This window comes from Pleurodeles waltl, chromosome 9 (genome assembly GCF_031143425.1).
Source record: "Pleurodeles waltl isolate 20211129_DDA chromosome 9, aPleWal1.hap1.20221129, whole genome shotgun sequence".
In the NCBI taxonomy this organism is placed as follows: Eukaryota; Metazoa; Chordata; class Amphibia; order Caudata; family Salamandridae; genus Pleurodeles; species Pleurodeles waltl.
Window position 1 is genome coordinate 310480999 of NC_090448.1, and position 13509 is coordinate 310494507.

The 13509-nt window shown below is 41.6% G+C and overlaps 1 protein-coding gene and 1 long non-coding RNA gene across 2 annotated transcripts in view; one reads left to right on the top strand and one right to left on the bottom strand.

The window, feature by feature from the left end:
• Positions 1-6929, top strand: part of ZMYND10 (zinc finger MYND-type containing 10) — a 161856-nt gene extending 154927 nt beyond the window's left edge. Inside the window, exon 12 of the mRNA XM_069206801.1 lies at positions 5882-6929. Coding sequence (XP_069062902.1) covers positions 5882-5978 — 97 coding nt within the window. The 3' untranslated portion in view covers positions 5979-6929. The remainder of the gene's footprint in view (positions 1-5881) is intronic.
• The window catches only part of LOC138259218 (uncharacterized), a 143391-nt gene that overhangs the window by 94705 nt on the left and 35177 nt on the right, over positions 1-13509 (bottom strand). The gene's annotated exons all lie outside the window — the stretch shown is intronic.

Sequence of the window (13509 nt, forward strand, 5' to 3'; positions counted from 1 at the left end):
CCTCCATTGTTTAATTTTGGTGCCCATTTTGATGTTATACCAACCCTGGTACCTCCTCTGGTTCTCTCTTACCTTCCTCAATACCTCTTTACGATGAACAATAACGGGCTCCCCTCCTCCCAACCAATTCGGGTTTAACTTAGTTCCTGGTTGTCTACCTTTAAGGGATATAAAAGGGGATACTCCCGTGAACAAATTGGGTGTGGTGTGATATGACCACAACATACTCTCAATTGCGCCTTCTCCTGAAACTCGAGACACACTGGCTAACTGCAAACACTCCTTGATCATCCTGTTGACTCTTTCTACCAGGCCGTTTGCCTTTGGGTTGTATAACGCTGTCCGGTAATGTTTGATCCCACTGACAGTCAAAAACTCAACCATGGCGCTTGAAGTGAACTGTACCCCATTGTCTGTCACAATAGTGCTTGGAATACCTTCACGGGTAAAGGTTTCTTTAAGGAATTGTATTACATCATGGGCGGTTACATTATGTACAGCCTTGGTCATCACCCAGTGTGTGTGATAATCAACTAACACAAAAATGAACCTGGCTCTCGATCCTGGGCACGTGAGAGGTCCTAAAATATCTAACCCAAGCTTGTCCCATGGTTTGGTGGGGACCTCAACTGGAGATAAGGGAGCCTTGCGCATGCTTCTGGTTTTATCACTCAATGAGCAATGGGTACAATCACGAACAGCATCCTCAACTAACCTGTCCATTGTGGGGAACCAGTAGGAGGCTCGCAGTCTGTTCTTAGTCAAGGTTCTTCCTAGGTGTCCCTCATGTGCCAATCCAATCAGTTTTTCCCAGAGAGCTTTGGGGGGAACAATTCTCTCACCTCTCATTACTAGGTCTTTGGTTAAGTGGAGTTCAGAACGTACCTCCCAATACCCCTTTACCTCCTCATCAAGTTGCTGACAACTATTAGGCCAACCCCTCAAAATCATATCTTTCAAAGTTTGTATAATCTTATCCAAGGTTGTAGCTGTGACCCATTCTTCTTTGGTAATACCTGACAGTTCTACATGAAACACTGGATCAAGGCTCTCAATAGATTCATCCTTTCCACCCTTCTTGGGTAGTCTCGAAAGACAGTCAGCCACCACATTTCTCATGCCGGGGACATATTGCATGTCGAAATTAAAGCCTTCCAACCCCATAATCCACCTTGCAATACGAGGGGTAGCTTGGTCTTTGCCTTTAACAGTAAATAATGAAATGAGGGGTTTGTGGTCTGTTCTAACCACAAACGGCAATCCCCATAAGAAGTATTTGAAATGGTTGACGGCCCAAAAACAGGCTAAAGCCTCCCTCTCTATCGTGGAATAATTTAGTTCTGCCTCCTTTAATGATTTGGATGCAAACGCCATGATCCTTTCCTGCCCATTTACACATTGGGATAACGTGGCACCTAAACCTTTTCCACTCGCATCCGTGGTGAGCCACGTTTTCCTGGTGGTGTCAAAGTTCCCTAACGTGGGGCAATGGACAATGGCTTCCTTGATTTCTTCAAACGAACCCTGACTCTCTTCATTCCACACAAAGGGTATGTCTTTCTTTAATAATGCTCTCATGGGAGCAGTGACTGCTGCAAAATTGTGAACAAACTTGGACATATACTCCGCTAAACCCAAAAATGATCTCAATTCCTCTTTATTGGTAGGAGCTGGAGCTTCCTTTACAGCTACTACTAGATCACATTTGGGTTCAACCCCATCTTTACTTATTTTATGTCCTAAGTATTCCACAGATTCAACCCTTAGTTGACACTTATCCTTCCTAATGGTCATGCCGGCTTTATCTAAAGCCTGGAAGACTTCTCTTAAGGTTGCATTGTGCTCACCTTCCGTACTCCCATATACTAGTATGTCATCCTGGAAGCACATAACTTGCTTGATTTCCTGCAAAATCTTCTGCATGATTCTTTGGAATACCGCAGCGGCTGATGCGAGGCCAAATGGCATCCTGCGATATCTAAATGCCCCAAATGGAGTAATAAAGGACGTGAGCGAGCGTGAAGTAGGGTGTAACTCCACCTGGTGGTATGCGGAAGATAGATCAATCACACTAAAATGTTTAGCGGACCCCAACATGCTTACCATTTCATTTATTTTGGGTAAGGGAAATCTATCTACCCATATATTCGCGTTTAAATCCCTCAAGTCCACACACAGACGAATACCTCTTCCATTGGGTTTCTTTGTGACCACAATTGGCGCCAACCATAAAGAGCTCTCAATAGGTTCTATAACTCCTGATTTGACCAATTTGTCCAATTCTTCCTTCAACGGTTCCCTCATTAGATACGGAACAGATCTCACTTTATGTACCACAGGTGTCGCACCCTCCTTAAGTTTAATTTTGTGCTGGAAGTTTTTCAACAACCCTAATCTATCATCAAACAGTCTTGGACATTCCTCACAAACTCTTTCACAAAATCTCTGCAAATTTACTAGTAACACTTGTTCCTCGCCATTGGGATCCAGTTTGATTCCGAGCTCCCTCTGGTGCCTCCATCCCAGTAAATTAGATCCCTTCTCAGTAATGTACACCTCTCCTTTCGTGTGTCTGTCCTTGAACATAATGTCTAGTTCTAGCATTCCCTTAAGAGGTATTGGGTCGTTATTGTACCCACCCGGTTTAATGTTGGCAGAGTGCAATTTATAACCTCGCATTTGGAACTTGTCAACAAAAGTTTGGTAGTTCAAGAATGTATAAGGCGAACAAGAATCAGCATAAACCTCCACCGCTATATCATCAAGCCTGATGTCACACATAGGATAAGCATTGTTGCGGGATTCTGTTCCCTGCTTCCCCTTGACTTGTAGAATAAACTTAGTACCTAAATCAGTAAATTCTTCTACTCTATTTAATTTTTTCCTTGTGTTCTTATCATTTTTGCACACCCTCGCATAGTGCCCTTTTGCACCACACTTCCTGCACATGCAACCACGTGCCGGGCACAAAGGACTATTGGCTAGATGTTTGGGGTTCCCACATCTGAAACATCTTCCTTTAGATATGTCTTCATTAAGATTCCTCCTTACAGTGGTGGCCAACACTACTGACTCTTCATTGTCCACCCCCTCATCCTTTGTATTGCCACCTTTTATTTCTTTTACACTATCTATCTCAGGTGTGCTTTTAATCTCTCTCATACATTCCACTGTATGCTCAATACTCCTTGCCATATCCACAGCTTCTTTTAGAGTAGGGTTGTGAGTAAGAAGCTTCTCTTGCACCCTTGGGCTATTCGTACACCTAACTAACTGATCACGAATCAATGAGTCTTCTAGATCCCCAAAAGCACACGTTTGGGCGAGCCCTCGCAAGGAAGCTATGTAGGTTCCTACCTTTTCATCCTTGGCCTGTACTCTACTGAAAAATCTATGTCGTTCTAATACAATATTAACTTTGTGCCCGAAATGACCCTCCAACCTGTCCAACGTTTGTTGGAAAACATCAACATTTTCCCCATCCTCCTCTCCTTCTTCTTCATTGACTGTCAGACTCTCATATACTTTTCTACCATGTATTCCTATGTTGTGTAATAGTATATGTTGCTTCCTTACTGCTGTAAACTTTTCTCCACCTATAGCAATTAAGTAAGACTCAAACAATTTAGACCATTCCTTCCAAGGTAATAACGGTTCACCAATTTCATTTAAGAACGGGGGAGGTTGGGACATCCCTGCAGCAGCCATTTCGTTGTCACTTATTTTGTAGTAAAATAGGTAAACCGTTACTAAATGGTATCGTATTGAGTGAATTCTGCTCCTTCCCAGTTTTTCTCCCAATACACTCTCTTGGCACACTGTTTACACTGATGTGCCCTTTGTATTAACAATCAACTTCATAACTGTAATACAGAATAAACTAGTATTAAGATTATACAACACATTCTATAATATATCAACTTGTAATGTATTCACAGTCTATTATAGTCTGCACTTGTGAGCAATATGAATTTCACAAAGTTACACTCTTATTTTGAAATAGCCTAAACTCAAAAGGGCTTTTATTTTGTAGAGCGTTCATTTACAAGAAAGCTTGCTTCCGTCTCGAGGATTACCTCACTTCACCAGTCCGATTCCCTCGAGGAATTCAGAGCTTTGCCGGTAAGCTCCCGATACTTGGAGATATGAAATGCTAGTGTTCCATTCGCGTTTCGTGTTTCATACGCGAGGGCTCTTAATAATGAAAGCCCTTCAACGCATAGACCAACGAAGACGTGCCCGTTCTCTTCTTAGCGCAGTACTAGGACGGCCACACGCCGCGCTTCAGCGCCGCTCTGCTGACCCTGGGCTTACTCAGAGCGCTCCCGCCCCGTGCCTCAGAGCCGTTCTGAGACGCCGTGTCACTCGGAACGCTCACACACCACAGTTTAGTACCGCATGAGACGCCCCCTCATGCGCCGATGAATTACTTCAGGCCACGTCGTTCGGACACCGCCAGCGTGAGACAGAGATTTTCTCTCACGGCAGCACACTTAGCAGGCAAAAATGGCTGTGTCAACTAAGGTTATCTTCAGCGCTACGCGTCAGCGCTACAACGCCATACTCTTCACCACAATAGCGTTCGGCCAGGTTACATGTTAAATCCTCATAAAATTAACACTATGACACTCACGATCTAGCCGCTTAACTCTTTGCACGGCGTAATCCCTGATGACGTGCTGAATTGCTAGACATCCATCAACTGCCGTTGACACTTGAGATGGTTGCGTCCTCAGATGCTCTCTGCCCGCTAAAGACACACAGGCACCACTTGACTGTACCTTCTTGGTTCCAAAGCAGGAATCAGATAATTCACTGTGGTGCTGAACATATCAGGGGCAAGGAGTCTTTACCGCCCCTGCGCAGTATCCCACCCTCTTCGCCAAAAGTTCTTCTGTTATAATCTTGAAATCAGTAGAGACCGGCTGATTTAATAGTCAGTTATTAGCAGACTCCTTGCATAGCACCTTCACTTCTCACTGCCTCTGACCAACCCTTTCCTTCATCAACATTCTAAGGTGCACTCCTGGATGTACCATTATTCAACATTCCAAAGGACGGAATGGAGTGCACCATTTTACCATCAAGAACCATACAATAGGGGTTATATGGAAATGGTAATAGGAAATGGTATATGAGAATAAAACAGTAGTAAATATAATTATGAGAACATACTATAATACTTATGGTTGAATTACTCCAACAATTATAACAATTATATTATAACAGTCTGTTATATGGTCTCCTTAATCGACCAGCCAACATCCCAGATATTTAAATTTATTTGATGTAATCAGATGGCAGTTTTTCAGATAAACACCATTGTTTTTCCTTTTTCTGCCTAATATGTTTGTTTTCTCAGAATGTATCATCATTCCATCATTCCATTTGAGCAGCTAAGATTGTGTAAAACTTTACTCAATCTTTGTAGTTCCACCCTGTGAGGAAACGTACTTCATACCTGTTGGGTCTGTTTTTAAAATGTTTTTTCATAGAGTAGTCCTGTATATGATCTGCTACATTAGTGTGATCCTTTCCTTGAACATCTGTACTGATTGTTATGAAAAATGACAATTATAAGTGACTCAAAAAATGTTATAAAAAACATTTTTTAAATCTGTTACTAATTAATGCTAGTTGCAGTGCATTAAAATGGCAATTAATGATAGTTCACTTTCATCCCTGTGCTTGTGTCTGTGTATTCAGGAAAGAAGGCATTTGTGCCTGTCTTGTTTAATGTGGTCCTGAAATCAGAATCCATATTAGCCGCTAGCAGTCAGCCTATTGTGGGCTTAAGATAACTGCTTTCCCTTTCTCAAAGATGGCTCAACTATCACGCTTCAATGTTTTGTTGATAGCACTCTTGTACTTTTTCCCTTAGAGAGTGCCAGGTGAAGCACTGGCAGAAGCACAAGACGGCTTGCGATCTGATGGCTGAGGCAATAAAAAAACTGAAGGAGGTCCAGATGCAGACATGAAGAAGGGCTGGTGCTGTCTGTGACACTGTTGTCTTCCTGGGGACATGACAAAGACAGTTCTATGTTTCTTGTCGGCAGATTGCGTTCCGGCAAACATGGAACTGGCCCTACTCACTACCTCAACTTGAGCCTATTGTATACCTTATTTAGCTTTACTCTGACTGTAGCAGCTTTTCTTTCTCACTCTTTCATCTTGTTTATTCATCCCTGTATCTTGATTCCTATTCACTGCCATACTAGACATTAATACCTTTCTCTTTTCTTCTGACGTCCTCTCTTATCTCTTTTTGTGACATTTTCTCCATGTCCCTCCTTTTACCTTTACCCTAAGCTTCCAGTTATCTTATGCAACCAATGTCTGATGCTATTTGTCTCCTCGTCTTGTTCTCCGTATTGTTGTCTATCTACTACTTCCTGTGAACTACCCAGACCCGCCCACTATGCATTTGTTGCATTCTTTAGTTCTCAGACTTGTGTTCCCCTTCTCTTGTTTTAAGTGAGACTGGCCAAGCTACCCTCCGATGGTTTTGTTATCTTCACTAAGTTCCCTATTCTGGTACAATGCTTGCATTTGGGGGAGTTCAGAACAAGGAAAAATCACCAGGTGCTATTTGGAGCCCAGGTTACCCCTAATTAATGAAATACCTGAGTGGGGGAGGGCCCGGGACAAAATACTTCTTACCATTAGATCACCCAGATGTGTTATATTTTGTTGACTTCTAAGTAGAGGTCACTGCTGAATTCAGGCCGTGTCTACTTTAAGGCTTCTGTATTTAATAGGCATTGTAACCCGCATTCTGCTGAGTTGTTGGAACGTTTTACTGCACTTCTTATTGAATTTCAACTTGAAAAGTGCCTCTCAACACGCCTAGAAAGTTGTTTTGACTTCAAATTGCAGAAAAACATATGTATGAATCTATATATTTTAATAAAGTACCACTGTTTTGGAGTACACATCTATTTTCATTTAATATTTTCGCTACAACCCCAAAACTGCAAGTTTGTTACAAATACTGCAGTCATTAAACAGCCAACACGAATGCATAAGTAAATGCTGCTACTGGGCAGGAATGCTCATGCAGACTACTCTAGCAGGGCGTGGGGGCCCAGTCTAAGAAAGCTCAAACTCCTTTAGCCGTGGCCACCCTTAGAGGCTCATTAGTCTAATATACCACTTCCAGTGGGGGACTGTGAAATAGCTCCTATAGAAACATCACGTATTGTTTGAATAAAAGGAAGAGGTTGCAGAACCCCAGGGAACACCTCAATTGACAGTGCAGGGGTTTCGACTGAAACAGTAGAAGTGCTGGTGTTTGCACTCGGCCAGAGAGGAACTAACTGATCCGAGCCAAAACGGTATACTCAGTTCTGCATTGTAAGAGATATGTAATGTTCCTAAAGGTCTCATCTCTGATGAACGAACCGCCGCATAGGTCCATAACAAATGTAACCCACCATCCCACGCTTTAAATCCATCACTGCTTACTCTCATATCCAAGCTTCCCTGGATCTCACAGTCTGTTACCCGCTGCAGATATATTTACAGTGCTGTGAAATTGCAATAGTGCTGGCGTTGGCAAAGTGGCTCCTCAAACCAGTTAAAAGGTAAAATCAAGGAGGTCGTGACACAATAAATGATGCTATAACATTTTTTTACACCCCTTTAAACATCTAGGCGGAGCCCTGGTAAGGCACTAAAGGAAATCGAATCTTCCCCCAGAGCATCAAGCCTTTGTTAATCAACAAATAGTTCAACAAATAATTCATATAACTTAATCTATTTCCAAAAACCCTGTTAAGGAAACTCGTAAATCAGCCTAATATACCTATAAGGCGTGTAAGGACTTGGAAGCCACTCAGTCCAAACCTTCCTGCATAGCTTGCTCCCAGCACTTTACCTGAGGTCCACTTGCCCCAGTTTTGAGCCAAACTGGACAACCTTCGAGGTGACATGGGCGTGTCTTCCCCTTCATTGTTGGCAAAGACTAGTGTAGTGGCTCCTCGCGCCCCCAAAAAATTGAGTTCAATTCTGTCCAAGAAGTGGAATTATGCAAGATCCTCGGTTCCCTAAATATGTCTGCACCTCATCAGTGTCAACTAGCTCTCATCCCTGCCATCACTAAATATGTCAATGTCAACTTCTACATTCAGAATAGGCGTCCTTCCTCAGCTACAGATGAAGCCCAGTTCGGACCCAGACAGACCACTGTTTCATTTCCCTGAATCTTTTAAACACTGGAGCTTGCGTTTAGCATCCAGAATTCATCTTTACAACTACTTGAACGATTTCAATTATGTGTTCTCACCCTGCTGAGAATATGGGACTTCCTTCAGATGTTTGTTCCTTGTGTGAATTAGTGGGAAAAAAGACATGGGCCAGAACGGAACACTAGTGATTGCCAGTGGCTGAGACTTTTGCAAGCATCTCACCCCAGACCTCTGCGTTCTAATAACAGTATAGTTAACTTCTAAGAGCTAGTTTGGTCATTAAAGGTCCTCCAATGCATTAGCGGCCCAAGCATTAGCCATGCTAAATTGAAGGCAGTGAAGTGGCACAGGGCCAATAATGCCTAACATAGGCCTTCTACTTCAACATTCTATTGTTGGTCTTTCTATTTCTCACTGTTTAATTTCGAACATTCTACGGTGAGTAGATGGAATGTTCTAATAGCATAATACCCCATCTGCCTTGAGCTGTACCAATTGTTAAAGACCCTCTGTTTTTTTTATATTCCATCTATGTGGCAGGACTTTCAGGTAGAGTAACTTTAACGATCAATAAAGCCTTTGGCAGCGGGTTGTAATGCTAATAAAGTGCTCTGGGGAGAACATTTAGTATTGCACAGTTTTTAGTGCCCAGTAACCAGGGTGTGTCAGGCAAGTGTTGGCATGAACATGCAGTTCAGACGGCACTGTACACTACACTGTGCAGTTGTTGATATTTAAACAGTCCACATATCTCCCTTTAAATCAGAGTGAGATGTATGTAATCAGACGCATGCAATTTGATGGTGCTTGGGTTGAAACTCCGATTTATTCACAAGTGGACACCTTTGCAGGTTATGTCCATAATCCACAACTAACAGGATGATTCATGTTTGCTCACTTCCAGATTAATATACGTTCATCGACGGTGTGAAGCTATGGACAGAGAAAACCTTCATGAGTTGAGTTCTATTAGTTTTCCAATACAGGATGACATTTTGCCTGTAGATTTTGCCACACTGCAACATATTTTCCCGGAATTATTGTAAAAACGATTTTACAGAATGTAGAATGTTTACAATGCAGAGGAATTGATGTCTTTCCTGTTCTAGAAGGGAGGGGTGAATTTGAGGGTGGCAACCCCCAGAATAGACACCTGTCCTTGCCACTGCATAGTAAGGATATTTTACAAACAAATGCACAGGCCTTGCAAATATCATTTGGGAAAAATGGTAGACAGGTGGTCTTTAGGGAGGCCAACGTTCTTTTAGATTCAAATTCTCATGAGGATGTACAGAGGTGGAATTGGTTGCCTGGTGTCCTAAGTAATGCGAGTATGAATAAACATCCCGTTTTTTTTCAGAATTAGCAACAAACTAAAGGTTGCTTCTTGGAATGCTGCTAGCATTAAGAATAGTAGCGAAAAAAAATCAGCTTTAAGAGACCTTACTATTGGATGTGATTTGTCTCCAGGAGACTTGGTGTGATACGGAGATACAGTGTGTCGAATACTTTTTCCTTGGTTGTAAAGCTAAACCTTCTAGAAGGTAGTGTTTCTCTTAACCTACAGGTATACCTGGAAATATGAGTGCTATAGATACGTCTATGATCTATTTAATGCACTGATGCTGTATTAACCAGACTGCTTGAAGGGGAGTTCCCCCCTACTATTGCTAAATGCGTATATCCCTCCGAGGCTATCTGTTCTTTTTTAAAAAGTCAACTTGTTAAAGATCACCCTCCCCATGTAATTTTGGTTGGGGATTTGAACTGTAAACTTTCTAATTTTGCCCTGAACCAATCGGGTGATATCGAAAAAGAGGAAGCTCTTCGGGTCCCGCCTATTTCCTTTCCTCCAAATATAAAATCCAATAAAAGAAGGCTCCTTTTACTAGAATATATGAAAAATAGTGATTGTATCTGGGAGGTTATGTTCAGACACCCTGGCGCAGTTCACTCGTAAATCTTTAAATGATGGATCAATTTTGGATTATGTGTGGTTGGATGTACTTCTTTTTACTTATTCGGTGACCTCAAAATAGTAGATGTCCCTATTAGTGATCATAGTTTGGTGATCTTTATTTTTGGCCTGAATATGACACATTTCTGCTCCTGGAGTTTTGATGGATCCTTGTCCAAATGTAATTAAAAAAACAGGAAGAACGCAGTGGAATCTGAGCTTGTTCACTGAATTAAAGGACACACTTGAATCTAATATTTCAAAATTACAGACCTGGGAGGGAGCTGAATTAGAATGTTTTTCTGCATTCATAAGGCAGTTAGTAATGGGTGTGAAACAGAGACCAGCCAAGATTATTTATAACCCAATTCCCCTGAACCTTCTCCTGTTGAACAGAGAAATAAAATACTTAGGGGGTTATAACAACTTTGGAGGAGGTGTTAATCCGTCCCAAATGTGACGGATATACCACCAGCCGTATTACGAGTTCCATAGGATATAATGGACTCGTAATACGGCTGGTGGTATATCCGTCACTTTACCGTCACATTTGGGACAGATTAACACTTCCTCCAAAGTTGTAATAACCCCCTTAGTCAGTAGACAATATTTAACATACTCGAGAGAGAGAAAGGAAGGTAGGGATTTCATTATTAAACAGGAGAAGGAAGAAGCTTAAGATAAGCCTGGGAAAAGAGAAACAGGGTCAACTTTGGGTAAATTTGACAGAGGTAGCAAGGAAGAGGGAAATGCAGTTGTTTTATTCCTTAGTTGCGGAAGGCTGCGGAACATGAGAGGAGGTCATTACCCTCAGCTATTGAAGAAGTTAAATGGATCAAATTAATTTCCAAGCTATATGCAGCAAATGGGGGAAAAGATGAAGTCTTTGACTTAGAAAAGGGTAATTGCGTCTATCCACCCCCTTCTGCAAGTGAAATCCGAGAGATGCGTACTTCAGCATCAATGGGGCCTGATGAAGTCCCCATTTCCCCCATAAAACAAGACTCTTAATTATGAAACAAAAGACTGCTTCCAGTCTTTAAAGGCTGCTATATGAATAATAAAGTTCCCCCTGGTTGGAGAGGAAGAATTATAGTCCCGCTATATAAAACAGGAAAATTGCCTGAGAATTATCAACAGATGGTGCTTCTTGATGCTGTGAGTAAAGTACTTGTGTCTTCTAACTGAAATAAATGATTGGGCAGAAGACAACAGCATAATTCCTTTGGAGCAAACTGAGTTCCGGAAAAATCATGGGACAAGCAATAATATAGCAGCCCTTCAGTTAAAATATTGAAAAGTATGTAAGAACAAGGGGGACGATGTATGCAACATTTATAGACTTCTCCACAGCCTTTGACAAAGTAGATCAGCTCTTACTGTGGAAGAAGCTGTCAAGGCTGGGAATACCTCATACTTTGTTAGAACTAACAATTGGTCTTCACTCTTCCACATGGTGTAGTGTGTTATTTGGGGGTGATCGGGTCTCTCAGTGAAAATAACATCCTCAAGTGACCTAAAGCAAGGGCTTATTCTAGCCCAGACCCTCTTTTCGATGTATATTTCGGACCTCCTACACTATCACTCGCCTAGCGATGTTATTGCTCCAACCATTGATGTTCGAGTTAGTGTGTCTGCTTTATGCTGAAGATATATTAGTTTAGACCTTAACCCTAAAGGATTGAATAATTGTTTGAAATCCCTACAACAATTTTCAGTGTCTCATCAAGGATTAACAGTACTAAAACTAAAATCATGTGTTTTCATGGTAGAAAGAAGCCTACATTTAATAACTTCCCTTGGATGGTGGGCACTTGAGCTAGAAACTGTAAATTCTTACACCTTTTCAGGGAGGGTAATGTGCAGTAACCTTAGTGATAGGGCCCATATTGAGCACTACAAGCACAAAGACCAAGCCCAGGCACTCTACAGGTCTTTGTAGAGTGAAAATTCCAACTACTCTACTGTATGGATTGGAGACAATTGAGGTGGCTAAATGGAGGTTTCGAAATATATTGGAGGGGCAATTGTTAAGAAATAATATGATCTTAGTAAACCCTTCGACCTCTGCGGCGGCCCCTGCATAGCAAGGAGTAAAGAAAATTGCCTGCGGCATCTAATGAAGAAAGATCTACTGTAGGTAAGAAAGGATAGACCAGTAATCTATAGAAATGTTATAGTGGCAGCTGATCTGTTAAATCTCTACCCTGACCTAGTCTTATCTCTTACAGTGGAACAATTAAAAGGCTTCCTAAAGCAGTCAACGTGGGAGCTAAGCTTCCACATGAATATGGAAAACTGTGTCAAAGAAACAGGGACTTTTTAAACATGAGTAACTCTATCTCTGTAAGGAGGGAACAACCATACATTGGCTAGAACGTACCTCATAGGTTGAGGCATTTTTGGATCCTGTTAAGGCTGGGAATGTTACTGCTTAGTTCCCTTCTGGCTAAATGGTATAGGTCCTCCCCAATTTGTCATTTATGTAATAATGGGCACCAGGATTTGAAGCATGTCCTTTTTTTTTTTTTTTTCACTGCACTTTCTTCATCACGATGGAGATGGCGGAGTCCAACTTAACTACGACTCTTTATATGTTCAGCTGCGGAAGCACAACAGTTACTTTATATGCCTCAGAATGAAGTGTTTTGCTACAGTATTTTTAATTATTTTAAAAGCTTTTTACATTTATATTGATGATATGTCTGCAGTAGTTGAAAGCCTAGTGGGAAGTACTTTTGTGTATATTTATTTTGTGTATTTAATGTTTTTATTCACATTGGTGTTTTTATATATTCATTTTTATTTGTTTCTTCTTGGAGTTCTGTAACCATGAATAAAAAACTTTGACTTTAACTTTTTCCCTGCACAATTTCCTACTGCAAATATTTAATGACATCTGAAATGGTCCTATCTCACGTTCAATTTGCAACATTAACCAAACCTGTATTGGCGCAATTTCGCCTTTTCAAAACTATTACTGTTCCTAAGTGTAGGAAAGTGCCCCTTTTTGACATGGTCACTCCCACTTTTTGCCTGGTACATGATACATTTTTGACTGAAAGTGCACTTAGTTCCTGCTATTCAGGTCCCCAGTGCCAGACCTCTTTCCCTAAAACTGTGCAATTGTTCCCCAATTAGCAATACCTTTGGCCCCCCGTAAACCACTAGTAAATGGTACCCCTTGTACCTAGGGCATGGGTAGCAAAGAGGGCCCCCAAGGGCTGCATGGGACCCCTCACCTAACTCATGCAGACTCCCATTGCAGGCTGGATGTCTTGGTGCAGCTAAAAGTGAAAACACGACATGGCACACATCATGTGTGACATGTCCCATAACACTGCATGCAATATATGTAAGTCACTC